General features: G+C 37.7%; 2 protein-coding genes across 2 annotated transcripts in view; both read left to right on the top strand.

Moving 5' to 3' along the window:
* DMD (dystrophin) overlaps window positions 1–13568 on the top strand; it is a 1824373-nt gene that overhangs the window by 178636 nt on the left and 1632169 nt on the right. The gene's annotated exons all lie outside the window — the stretch shown is intronic.
* On the top strand, window positions 9183–11114 carry LOC118654261 (sentrin-specific protease 2-like). The gene is given in 3 exon segments (XM_036305595.1): window positions 9183–9275; window positions 9277–10677; window positions 10679–11114. Coding segments are annotated over 3 exon segments (1902 nt in total). The 5' UTR covers window positions 9183–9210.

The following is a 13568-nucleotide window of genomic DNA, read 5'->3' on the forward strand; positions in this document are numbered from 1 at the left end:
ATTTATTTTAGTAGAAAAAAAGTAATTACCAGATAATATCCACATTTTCCCATAAATTATGATAGTACTTGTATCATACGGTACAATATATACCTAAGAAATTTCCAAGCAATCTCTATTTTTTAACAATAACAGCACTATAAACACAATATACTTTTCTCTTTTGATTTAAAATGATATATTTATGTTAACAAATAAAATGATATATTTATGTAACATATACTATATTTAGGTATCATGTTTATTTAAGGTAGTATTTGGACACTAGGAACCTAGTGAACTGTGTCTATATGTGTGTCTGTATGTAGGCATGTAAATTTAAAAAGTCAAGTTATGGTTAATTGGAATAAGAAATTAAGTTTGATTAAAACAGTTTGATATCTGGTAATTGAAAGTGTTTATGAACCAGACATAATTCACGGAATAATGTTGAGCTGTACATTATTAAGAACATTCTACAGTCACCTAAGCCAAATTTAAGAACTGAGGGAAGAGAGAAATATCTTAGGATGATTTTTACTCATGAGTAATATTGAGGCTGAAATGTTAACCATTTTATATCTACTCACTTGTAGCTGAGGATACTTTCTTTTTAAAAATAAATTTTAAAAAATGTTTTCAGTTACAGTTTACATTCATTATTATTGTGTATTAGTTTCAGATCTACAGCATAGTGTTTAGAAAATCGTATACTTTATAAACTATAAAGGCCCAGTCCACGAATTTGTGCACCAGTGGGATCACTTGGCCTGGCCTGCAGGATCGGGCTGAAACCAGCTCTCCAACATCCCCCAAGGGTTCTTGGATTGCAAGAGGGCATAGGCAAGGCTGAGGGACCCCACTGGTGCAAGATCGGAGCTGGGGAGGGAAGTAGGAGGTTGGCCAGCTGGGGAGGGACCTCGCGAGGCCTCCAGGGCATGTCTGGCTCATCTCACTCAGTCCCCAGTGCGTGAATTTTCATGCTCCGAGCCTCTAGTGTATAATAAGTAGTATGAAACTATGAAGGTTGTTTTTGTGGACAAACAGGCACATAAAATCTACATGGACATTCATGATATGTCATCAGTAGTAAATTTTTATCCATTAATATTTAATACAATTCCAATTTTAGTAAGTGAATATTATTATTATTGATCCCTGTTTAATCATTTTTCAGTGCTTTAATTCTCAGTGTATTTTCTCCCTTTATTAAAAAATAATATTTTGAATTCAAGTTTTGTCAGAGAGCAAGATGGCATAGGGCATAGCGTACAGACCATGACATAGCAGAACATTTTTAACATGATTTGACTTTAAAAAACACAGTAAAATAAGGATCAGGTTAAACTTTGTTTTAAAACGTTTGCTGCTGGAATTTTATTATTTATGCAAAAGCTTGCTGATCAGTAGGGCTCTGCCTCCTGATGCCAGATTTTTTTTTTGCACTTCCTACAGTCTATGTGAATAATGCACAGGGGCTATGGGGCTTGTTGAGCCAACTCTAGAAAAAACCGTCTGAAAAACATCATTTCCCATACATAGTCAAGTAATGCAGGGACTTTTCTGTTTAGAAAAATGCCAATGAATGTTCTGAACTTTTTTAAAAAAAAAATTCACCTGGAGATATGTTTTTATTTGATTTTAGAGAGAGAATCAGGGAGCAGGAGAGAAAGAGAAACATTGAATGTGAGAGTGAAACATTGATTGGTTGCCTCCTGTGCCCTGACTGGGGATAGAACCTGCAACCTGGGTATGTGCCCTTATCATGAATTGAACCTGTGACCTTTCAGTGTATGGGGTGATATTCCAAGCAACTGAGCCACACTGGCCAGGGCAATGTTCAAAGTTTCAATGGCTAGTTTTGACATTTGTAAAACCGAGAAAGTAATTATTCTTGACTCGTAGTCCACAAATTGATGTGCATATGAACATGAGTGTATGCATTATGGATGTTTAATGATTAAATATGATTTAAAATATAAGATGACAGTAATCAGGGCTTGGTTCTTAGACCCCATTTATTTCCCTGATGGTCTCATCTAGCATCATAATATCAAATACTATCTGAAGTTATTGCCTTTCAAATGTTTACCCCAGTTCAGAACTCTGGTTAGCCACGGCCAGTATGGCTAGAGAGGCACCAAACCTGAGTAAGGGCGGCTGGGGATTGAGAAAAGGAAAAAAAAAAAGAGACAGACACAAAGACTTTAAGTAAAGCTGGGGCCAGGTGGGACACTGTTCTTGGATGGAGAGACAGTGGCCCAGGGCTAGTGCAGTGGACTTATTATATACGGCATGATTCCAGGAAGTTTTACTAGAGTTTAAGACAAAGGAAACTATGTGAAATCATGGTTCAAGATCAAGATGCAATTCTTCATTCTTGTGGCTTCTTTGTAATTGTCACTCCTGTCTGAGTCTGGATAATTGTGTCCTTTCCTGGTGCCTGGCTGAACTTAGATAATGAATCCCACTCCCTGGTGCCTAAGCTAAAGGTCAGGCTGATAACGTACCTGCCTTTGGCAAGGTATGTTTGCAGGATGTGGCTCTGCCGACACCACTGGACTCAGCCGACAATTAGCTCATGTGCCTTCCCAGGTGCTCTCTACACAGATCTTTCTGCTAAACTCCACATTTAGATACACAATCATTTACTCTTAGTTCAAATTTAACATGTTCTAAACAATCAACCTCCAAATCTGTTTTTTCAGGAGCTCTTCCTATCACAGTAAGTGGCTCCTCCATTCTTCCAGTTGCCCCAGTCAAATATTTTGGAGGCCAGCTTAGTCTCCCGTTTTCTCACATCCCATATTATCAGTCAGAAAATGTTGCCAAGTCACCTTCACCAGTCTGTATACAATTCTGATAGCTTCTCATCACCTCCATTGCTACCACTGTCATCTCTGGTGTGAATTACTGAAGTAGCCATTTCAACTGGTCTACCTACTTTGGCTCTTTTCTTACCTATAATCCATTTTGTCTGTCACATGGTCCTCTTAAAATGTAAGTCACATATCACACTGCTGCTGAAAATCTTCCAGTGGCTTGCCATTCACTCAGAATAAAATGCAGTCCTGCTGTCTTATAAGCCCATACAAATCACTTCCCTCTCCCCCTTCATTTCTTCTCTGTCCTTATCTTCCATCATTCTTACCTTCTCTCATTCCACTGAAGTCATACACAGCTGCATGCTTTTGTCCAGTACACATTTCCCCACATATTCCTCTCTCTAAAATTTTTAAGTCTTTTCCTCAAATGATACTCAGTGATATTTTCCCTGACCATCCTGTTAAATCCATGCTATCCCCTTCCTTCCCTGGCACTTCTTATTCTCCTCCCTTGCTTTACTTTTCTTCATAGCACATACCAGCTTCAAATTATCTTGTTTATTTCTTTAGTATGCCTCCCCTAATAGGATTAGTTCCATACAGATGTGGATTTTTGTCTGTTCTGTATATGATTGCATTACCATTGTGTGGAACAGCACATCACCCTTGCTAGTCACTCAATAAATATTTGTTGAAGACTCACTGTTGAAATACGTTCCTTCTATTCCCACGTTGCTGAAAGCTTTATTTTTTTCCATAAATGGGTCCTGGATTTTGTCAAATGCTTTTTCTGCAACTATTGATAAGATCATATGATATTCATCCTTAATTTTGTTTATGTGGTATATCATGTTAATCAATTTGTGGATATTTTACCAACCTTGCATCCCAAGAATGAATTCTACTTAATAAACAAAATCACCATCCCCTTGGGATGGGTTTCCTGGTTATTCTCCATGAGTGATCATAACTATTCTGGCTGTGTTACAATGTAGATATCTCAGGTTGGTAAAAAATGATCAAAACACTTACTTGTGACCCCAAATGTACATTATCTTTAGTGTTTTCAAAATAATTATATATTTTGGGATGTTTATGAATATGTATAATCACAAAATCATAAGTCTTTCTGAAAAACAGAACATGGAACTCATGAGCATATCATCTGAGGGCACAAAACACTGTTTTCTAGGAGTTCTATCAAGTACTTCCTAGTGCAGACATAAATTCATAGCGTGCAGATCTGCTTGTCTTGGACACAGGATTGCCACCATGTTGATGGTTCTTTGGCATTACTGGTGCGGGTGGGGAGCATTGGGCTTGGCCTGGTGCTTTCATGCCAGGCTACAAACCAAGGCAAAGGTGGCCATACTTTCATTCATTAGTAGTGGCTTTTTCTGCCCTGACTCCCCGTATTCCATGCTGTACCCCTCCCAGGGCCCTCTAAACTTCAGTTCTAGTTGTTCTTTACCTCAAGTAGTTTTCTGTTTCTAGAGGACAGTCAGCAATATTGGTGGCATCAAATGCACAGGCAAGCGTAAACCAAACAAACAGCTTTCCAATTGATTCTTTTTACCAGGCAAATACTTTTCTCCCCAAGAAACTATTTAGGTGTCAGAAATCTTCTTTTGGAAAGCTGATTTTCAGTTTCTTGTCCCCACACTGAAAATGCACAATATATTGGCAATCAGTTTCATATATTGCTCACTGGAAAGTGATATCTGTTAAATGCTAAAAATTAAGGACTCGGAGTCCTATAGGATGCTCAAACCTCCAATCAATCAGTCAATATTTCAGACAATACAGTGGGAGAAAAATCAGTAAAAGCAAATTGCCAGTGTATTAAATATCTTTGTGGATCCCATTTTGGCTAATTTTTCTAGCATTTTAAAATGCTTTGCTGTATAGTCAAAACTCAGTTCTTGAAAGTCTCCCATCTCAAACAATTTGGTTCTTGACCAAGTTGTTTTTGGAAAAAATGTCTTGGTTGTTGAACAGAACTTTGGTTCTCAACCTGACAACCCTTCAGCATGACAATAAACATTTCTCCGGGCCACAAATAAAGGAGAGAATGGATGTTACTTTACCTCTAAACCTCAGTTGTTAACCTCTCAGGAAATTGTGCTGTGAATATTTTTGTGTTTTTGCTTTTGTTGCTGGCAAATGGATGATTAACACAATGTTAAATTATAAAGAGGCCATCAAAAGTGCTAAAGTTGCTAAGGGGGTGAAATAAACAATGATCATAGGCAATTGAGGGGGTAGAAACATTTGTTGATTTGGGTAAATGAAAAGCAGGTAGCCTGTGACAGCATTTCAGAGGTAGTGATATATGAACAAGCCAAGATGCTACATACTGACTTCCTGAAAGACATCCCTGGAACGAGTGCTGAAAGTGATTCATTTAAGACAAGTAGAAGATGGTTTGATAAATTTAATAAAAGAAGCATGTGTTTATAGATTATACAGTACATTAGACATATACTGTATTTAAGAAAGGTTAAAACATGGAATCATTTGTGGTCTGGAATGGATTAATTAAATTTAAATTATTTCTAATGGAAAAAATGATTTAGTTTTTGAACAAATGGATTCTTGAACAGCCTTCCAGAAGAATTAAGTTCGAGAACCAAGGTTCTACAGTATGTGCTGCTTATAAGGAGCAAATTTAATTTTTTAAAATTTTGGCAGCCTTTCCTTCCTTAGCCTGAACTTTCTTATTGAGGTGCTAATGAGCTGTGAATAGGCCAAATGAAAGAGAAATAGGAACTCCAGATAATCCATACTCTGATAAACTATTCCCACGATAATTGGCGGGTTATGGTTCTTCTGGGACAGTGGGAGAAATAAGCAGTGTTTGCCAAGTCTGTGGAGCAGCTCGTGTTAATAACAATGTAAAAGAAATTTACACGGCAATCACCATCCTTTTAAACAAATATCATGTGTGTTCCTTCAGGACTGGGCACAATTTGATTATCTGAAAAGGTTTGTAAGTCAGATTGAGCAGAATCGCAGCATTTCTAAATCAAGAGATTTGAAACATACTTGTGATTATTTCCCTTCTGGCATAAATGAATTTCCTTTTCCTGATTTATGGTTTCCCCAGAACAAATACGTTTGGCCTTCCTGTTGTGCTCATTTGCATGATTTTTAATTCATCTTCATGTTAAGGTTTTTAATTGCTACCATATTTTAATATGCAAGATTTAATTCATTGTTTTAATTTATATATGTGGTGATAATTCTGCTCCCTTCCTGGTATAATATGAAAGAAGGCCAACATGTAAACAATACTTTTTTAGAGGATAAGTACTAATTTTATAGAAAAATTTTAAGGGTTATACAAATCAAGAAAATGGTAACTGATTCTATTCAAGAGTATTTAAAAATATAGTGAAACATTGTTTTTAAATATAGTATTAATTATCTCAGTATGTGAACAATGAAAATATTCCTTCTGTTTATTTCTCTTCCTGTTTTCCAAAGTAGAGCACTTTGAAATATTTCAATAGACATGTTTTAAATTTCAACATGTTAGAAGTATGATTATATAGCAATAAAATAATCCCAGTGATATTGTTGCAACATATCTTATAGTATCCACAATTTTATGTGGTGATTTAAACATTTAAATATATAAATTTTAAGGCACTGTCCTAATGAAGCTCATGCTAGATTTAAAAAAAAATCTTTATATGAACAAGTTACCTATTGAGAATATAGATATTGTACACCAAAGCTAATCCTATATAATAAAGAGCTAATATATACATTGTCATCACACACTCGTGCCCTCGTGCCAGGGCCAGGGGACCTGAGGCTGTGCCCCTCGCCCTGCAGGGCTTGACGGGGGTGGGGCCGGCTGGGTCTGGGTCTCACACGATTTTGAGGCATGCGCGGGTGGGCAGGGACTTGACTCTGTGTCCAGTGGCATGCCCCAGACTCTGACAGGAGGGAGATTTTCATATACATTTTACTAATTTTCTTTCATCTCTGACACTTTTATTATAGAGAAAGGGCAAATAGCAATATTAAAATATTTCCTCTAATTCCCTTTTAATGTGCACACATTTTGTTCACTGGGCCACTAGTCATATTATAAACATGTAAAATTAGAAAGGACTAGGGGTAAGAGAGACTGGATGAATCAGAAAATTCTAGTAATATCTCTAGGATTGTTTGAGTGGCTTATAATTATTACATTTATATAAAATATGGTATATTTTTACATTTTAATTTTTAAAATACTTTTTTTCCATTATAGAGAGGAAAGGAGAGGGAGAGACAAAAAACATCAATGATGAGAGGAAATCATTGATTGGCTGCCTCCCACATGCCCCCTATATTATGGATGAAGCCCACAACCCCGGCATGTGCCCTGAATGGGAATTGAATTGTGACCTCCTGGTTCATAGGTCAACACTCAACCACTGACCCACACCGGCTGGGTTACATTTTAATTTTTAAATGCAAATTTACCTATCTAGCTCTCTCAGAGTAATGCTTCTGCCCCTTAAGATATTAAAAATATTTCTGGCAACATAGTTAAAATTGCAGGCTTCTGTGAAACAAATACTGAGTTCAACTCCCATCTCCTCTCTTTATTAACTGTGTGACCTTGGGCAAGCTCTTAATCTCTATGAATCTGGTCTTCTTACTATAAAATGTGGACTGTAATAATCCCTTATTTTCTAAGGTTAAATTAGATAGTTTAATCGTGTACGTACTTCACTACATCTCAATAAGTGGTAAACACTTCATGCATGATACTTGTATTTTGATTATAACTCCTACAGGCATTTAGAGGATAAAGAAAGCATTACAGATTAGAGCATAATCTAGAAAGTGGGAGCACCTACCTGGGAGATACACAAGACGATCCTCTGGTGTTCTAAAGAAATCATTACAGTGTCTCTTCATTTTATTTAAAATTTAGAAAGAAATAAAAATTTATTAATTTTTAATATACAGGTTTTGGGATCATTTTATATAATATACAGGGGTGGACAAAAGTGGGTGGGCAAAAGTAGGTTTACAGTTCATATGGAAAGACACATAGGTTATGATTATTACAAGAACTTTATTAACTCAAAATAATGTCACAATGCAACTGTAAATCTAGTTTTGCTAAGCCCTGTATGGCATTGATATCCACAGTGAAAAGCCAGTGTATTTGAAACACTTGTAAGTAGAAGAATACTTATAATATTTTGTAGTAAAACAGGAGAGTCTCAGCAAATCGTTTTACTACACAGAAGTGTTCTAGTTACATCATCACAGAGTAGTTGAAAAAATATAATACATATTTTCCTTTTTTAAAGTGTTTCAAATACACTGAATATTTTTTGTGTTGGAAAATAGTTCCAAGTACTATGTTATTTCTCAGATATTTCCAAAAGCCTTTAAAGCATTTGAGCTCTCCCTTCAAGGTAAAATTCGGTATTATCAACCATTAAGAAGGAACTGAATTTTATTAGAAATTCATGCCATGGAGAGAGCATTTAAAAATGAATATTGGGCAATATTCTCATCATAAGTATGTGAGTTGTAAAATCTTCCACATCTACACACAGAAACATGAAAAGCAAAAATTTAGATCTATTTAAAATATTACAAATTAAATCAGTATGGTTTTGAAATCATATTATAAATGTAAAAATATTTTCACTTGACATTTTAAGAAATCTAGATTTAGATGATAGAAGGTGAAACTTTATTAGCCTGATTAAAAGACCTGATGGATTGGATAAAAGTGAATAGGGCAGCTAAATTGAATTGCTTCTCAAATTTGCTGTTGAACAAATTATTTTACAAATGTAGAATGTGCATTCACAAATATAATTTTTATGAAGATAAACAATTTACAAAATTGGAAAGCATCATTGTAATGAGTCAGGAAAAGCTATAGAGTAAATGAAATTTGAGCTGGAACTTGAAGGAGAATATGATTTAAATGTGTTTGGGAAATAATTTTTATTTCATTTTGTTTTTTATATGTTTGTAGCAGTAGAAAAAAAAACAAATAGGAAGGTGTAACATGAAACAGGTTATATGTAGTTTTACAAAGCCATGAAAGAGAGAATGGAAGGAAATATCTGAGCCCCTTACATGATAGGTTATGAATTTGGGACTTTATTGTAAGAGTAAAGCCACTGAAGGTTGTAGCATATGAGAATAACACTTTCAATACAAACTTTGCAACTAATCTCGAGTTGGATTGAAGTAAGCAAACGATGGAGGAGAGAATGTTATTAGTATAGTTATAGTGCTATTTCAAGGCATAGTTTTGGAGTCCACCACTGAGCCTTGGCTGTGGTGGCTGAGGCGGCGAAGGTGGCAGCGGTGGCGACAGCTCTGGGGTTTGCGTCTTGGGGTGTGTTGGCCGCCGCTGCTGCTTCGGCTTGGTATGTACAAATGGCTGGTTAGGATTCTCGGCACCATTTTCCGCTTCTGCGACTGGTCGGTGCCCCCTGCGGGCCCTGCTGAAGCGATGGCGCTCGAACAGCACTCTGTTTTCTACAGTCGACACTGATGAAATACCAGCCAAAAGACCAAGATTAGATTGCTTTATTCACCAAGTGAAAAACAGTCTCTACAATGCTGCCAGCTTGTTTGGATTCCCATTCCAGCTGGCCACGAAGCCCATGGTAGCTTCTGTAGCTTCTGCTTATAACGGAACACGGAATGTGGCTCCTTCAGGAGAGGTATTTTCAAACTCTTCATCTTGTGAACTGACAGGTTCCGGATTCTGGAACAACATGCTGAAACTGGGTAATAAATCTCCTAATGGAATAAGTGATTATCCGAAGATCAGAGTGACAGTAACTCGAGATCAGCCTTGCAGAGTCCTGCCTTCCTTTGGGTTTACTTTGAACTCAGAAGGCTATAATAGAAGACCAGGTGGCCGCCGGCATAGCAAAGGCAATCCAGAGAGTTCCTTAATGTGGAAACCTCAGGAACAGGTTGTAACAGAGATGATTATTGAAGAGGGTGGCAAGCGTCTGAGGCGTCCCCATTATACTGTGGAGGAGGGTGTTCAAAAAAAGGAAAGAGAGAAGTACCGAAGGTTATTGGAGCGACTTAAAGAAGGTGTTCATGGAAACTCTGTTCCTCCTGTAACTTCAACTCATTATAGTTCTCAAAGATGTCGCATGGATACATTAAAGACCAAAGGCTGGGGGGAAGAGCAAAGTCGTGGAGTCAGAACAACTCAGTTTGTTCCAAAACAATATAGAGCTGCTGAAACAAGGGGACCTCTATGTCCAATGAGGAGTGAAAAGAGGTGTTCAAAGGGGAGAATTTCAGATATAGAGAAGACAGTTGGAATTAGACTTGAAAATGAAGGTAGGAGGGGACACCAGCTGGAACCTGACCTGTCCTAAGAAGTGTCAGCCCGACTCCGCCTGGGCAGTGGGAGCAATGGCTTATGCAGGAGGAAAATGTCAACACTTGAGACAAAAGAAAAAAATTGCTCAGGCAACGAGAGAGATAACAGAACAGATGATCTTCTTGAACTTACAGAGGACATGGAAAAGGAAATCAGTAACGCCCTGGGCCATGGCCCACAGGATGAGATCCTAAGTAGTGCTTTCAAATTGCGCATCACTCGAGGGGACATCCAGACCCTGAGGAACTTTCACTGGCTCAATGATGAAGTCATTCATTTTTACATGAATCTTCTCATGGAAAGAAATAAAAAACAAGGCCATCCAGTACTTCATGCATTCAGTACTTTCTTCTATCCTAAATTAAAGTCTGGGGGTTACCAAGCAGTGAAAAGATGGACCAAAGGGGTCAATCTCTTTGAACAGGAACTAATTCTGGTGCCTATTCATCGGAAGGTACAATGGAGCCTGGTGGTGATAGACCTAAGAAAAATATCTTGATTCTATGGGACAGAAGGGCAACAAGATCTGTGAAATTCTCCTTCAGTATTTTCAGGATGAAAAGAAGACCAAAATAAATATTGATCTGAATCTTTTAGAGTGGACACACCACAGCATGAAGCCACATGAGATTCCTCAACAGTTGAACAGGAGTGATTGTGGAATGTTTACTTGTAAAGGCATGGTTTTGTCAGGTGTCACCACTGCCATTGGGATGAGAAGAATGGTAATGGTCCCTATGCTGCTGCTGAGCTGTGCATTGGAGAATGTTTCCCAGCATGCTTTGCCTCTACCTACTATATGTCCTAGATGTCAGCAGCACCCTCCACCCCCAGCAGTGACAAGCAAAACTGACTCCTGCTATTGTCCAATGTTTTCAAGAGAGCAAAATAGCCACTGGTTGAGAGCCAGTGGTTTAAAGTGATGCAACTAGGAATAAAAAAGAAGAGGTGGATGTGAAATAAATTGCTTGCTGGACAGCTTTTAACTAATTGTTGATGAAAAAAGAGAAAGTCATTTTAACAGAAATAATTTTCCGTGTGTGTGTGTGTGTGTGTGTGTGTGTGTGTGTCTTTATGACATATTTTCTATGTCAGCCTCTCTTGGGGCTCTGTTTGCTTTGCTACTCATGTTTTCCATTGCCCCATTTTATAATACAGGGTGGGAAAAAGTAGGTTTATAGTTGTTTGTATGGAAAATAATACAATAATTAACAAATAAGAATACAAGAATAAATTCTGCATTTTGCATATTTAAACTGTAAACCTATTTTGTCCCACCATATATACCTCCTTAAATCTTTTTTAGTATCTTTCCTAAATTATGGGGTGACAGCTTATAGACCACCCTGCTTTTTGACTCTTCTACTTCAAGATGTAAGAAATGTTAGTACAATGAGAATAAAACTTGTCAAAATGTTTCACATCTTTTATTTTTATCAAATGCAAGGAGCCCTTATGCACTCTTCTCAGGTCTCTGAACCCCAAGATGAAAAGCTTTAATTGTCAGTGGGATCCTGAAGTAGAAACTTGAAGCATGCTCAGTCTTGTTAGGAGCCAGTGATAAAACTGAAAAACTGCCCATTGTCTTTAGCTGACTCTCTACTTTCACCTTCTTGTCTACCTGCACCAAAAGGGCAGAGGACTCACTGACTGTTCTGGTCTTTTATTACTTGCCTTGAGGCAGAGGTCAGAATTTGCAGCTGATAATGAAATCTACCCAGAGTGTTCCAGGGCTTAATATCATTAACATTTTCCTTACAAATGTCAACCTCTAAAGGCCTTAAAGAAAGGATCTCTTTCCTTGAAGACAATAGGGAGACAAACAATACAGAGCAAGGCAACAGGTACTATATACAAAAAGTGTCTGTTATATGCCATTGAATTGGTTCCAACTCATGCCAACCCTATGAATGAGTGATATCCACAATGTCCTTCCTCGGCAAACCTGCTCAGTTCCTATAGACCCGTGGTCAGCAAACTGTGGCTTGCGAGCCAAATGCGGCTCTTTGGCCCCTTGACTGTGGCTCTTCCTAAGCCTTAGGCGTACCCTAATTAACTTAATAACAATGTACCTACCTATATAGTTTAAGTTTAAAAAATTTGGCTCTCAAAAGAAATTTCAATCATTGTACCGTTGATATTTGGCTCTGTTGACTAATGAGTTTGCCGACCACTGCTATAGACTCATGGCTGTGGCTTCTTTTATGGAGTCAATCTGTCTCATATTTTGTCTTCATCTTTTCCTACTTCTGTTTTCCCCAGCATTATTATCTTTTCTAAAGATCCCTGCTTTGCACGGCTAGCATGACTCAGTGGTTGTGTGTCGACCTATGAACCAGGAGGTCACAGTTCCATTCCAGGTCAGGGCACATGCGTGGGTTGTAGGCTCGATCCCCAGTGGGAGGCGTGCAGAAGGCAACTGATCAATGATTCTCTCTCATCATTGATGTTTCTATCTCTCTCTCCGTCTCTGAAATCAATGAAAATATTAAAAAAAGAAAAAGACCCCTGCTTTCTCACCATGTGCTCGAAGTAGGCCAACTTTAATGTGATATGCTATTTCTGCTTTCTGCTCTGACATGGAAAGACCCAGTAACTTTGGTCTAATCCCCTTAGGAAAAAAAGCCCAACTATTAATTTAAAGTATGGAAAATTGTTATCTGGCATATGTTAAGAGATTCATTAATCTATTCAGCAAATATCTGTTATGTTCTACTACATATCAGATATTGTATAGTGAACAAAATAAACAAAACTCTGCACTCATAGTCCACTATGAGGGTTTTTCTGAGGAATATGCCACACCACCTTTTCAAGAAGAAGGGAAGGAGACAAAAGCATGTAAAATAAATGAAGGGAAAAAAAGAATTTATTGATATATGTGGAAGGGGATGGAAAATTCAAGTAGCTGATATACCTGAAGGAAGTGGAAATAACCATTATGTCTGGGGGAAAATTACCTACTTAACGCAAAAATGTGTTACTTTAGTTCAGTTTTTTTGCTGTTAATCCTTACCTGATGATATTTTTTCCCATTGATTTTTTGACAGAGTGGAAGGAAGGGGGAGAGACAGAGAGAGAGAAAAACATCCATGTGAGAGAGACACATCGATTAGTTGCCTCCTGCACGTGCCCTGTCTGTGGCCCAGGAATTCCTGCCCTTGACCAGAATCAAACCTGGACCCTTCAGTCTGCGGTCCAATGCTCCAACCACTGAGAAAAACAAGCCAGGTCTAGTTGAATATTGTTTTACATCCTAGAATCTCAATAAAACCAAACACCCTTTTGTAGCTTCTACTTCTTATTTTGCTATTCTATGTTGCACTAAATAAGAAGAGTGAGGCAATGGATGCAATTTCGTAAAGGCTGAATGGGAG

The sequence above is a fragment of the Myotis myotis genome, unplaced genomic scaffold (genome assembly GCF_014108235.1).
Source record: "Myotis myotis isolate mMyoMyo1 unplaced genomic scaffold, mMyoMyo1.p scaffold_m19_p_4, whole genome shotgun sequence".
Taxonomy (NCBI): Eukaryota; Metazoa; Chordata; class Mammalia; order Chiroptera; family Vespertilionidae; genus Myotis; species Myotis myotis.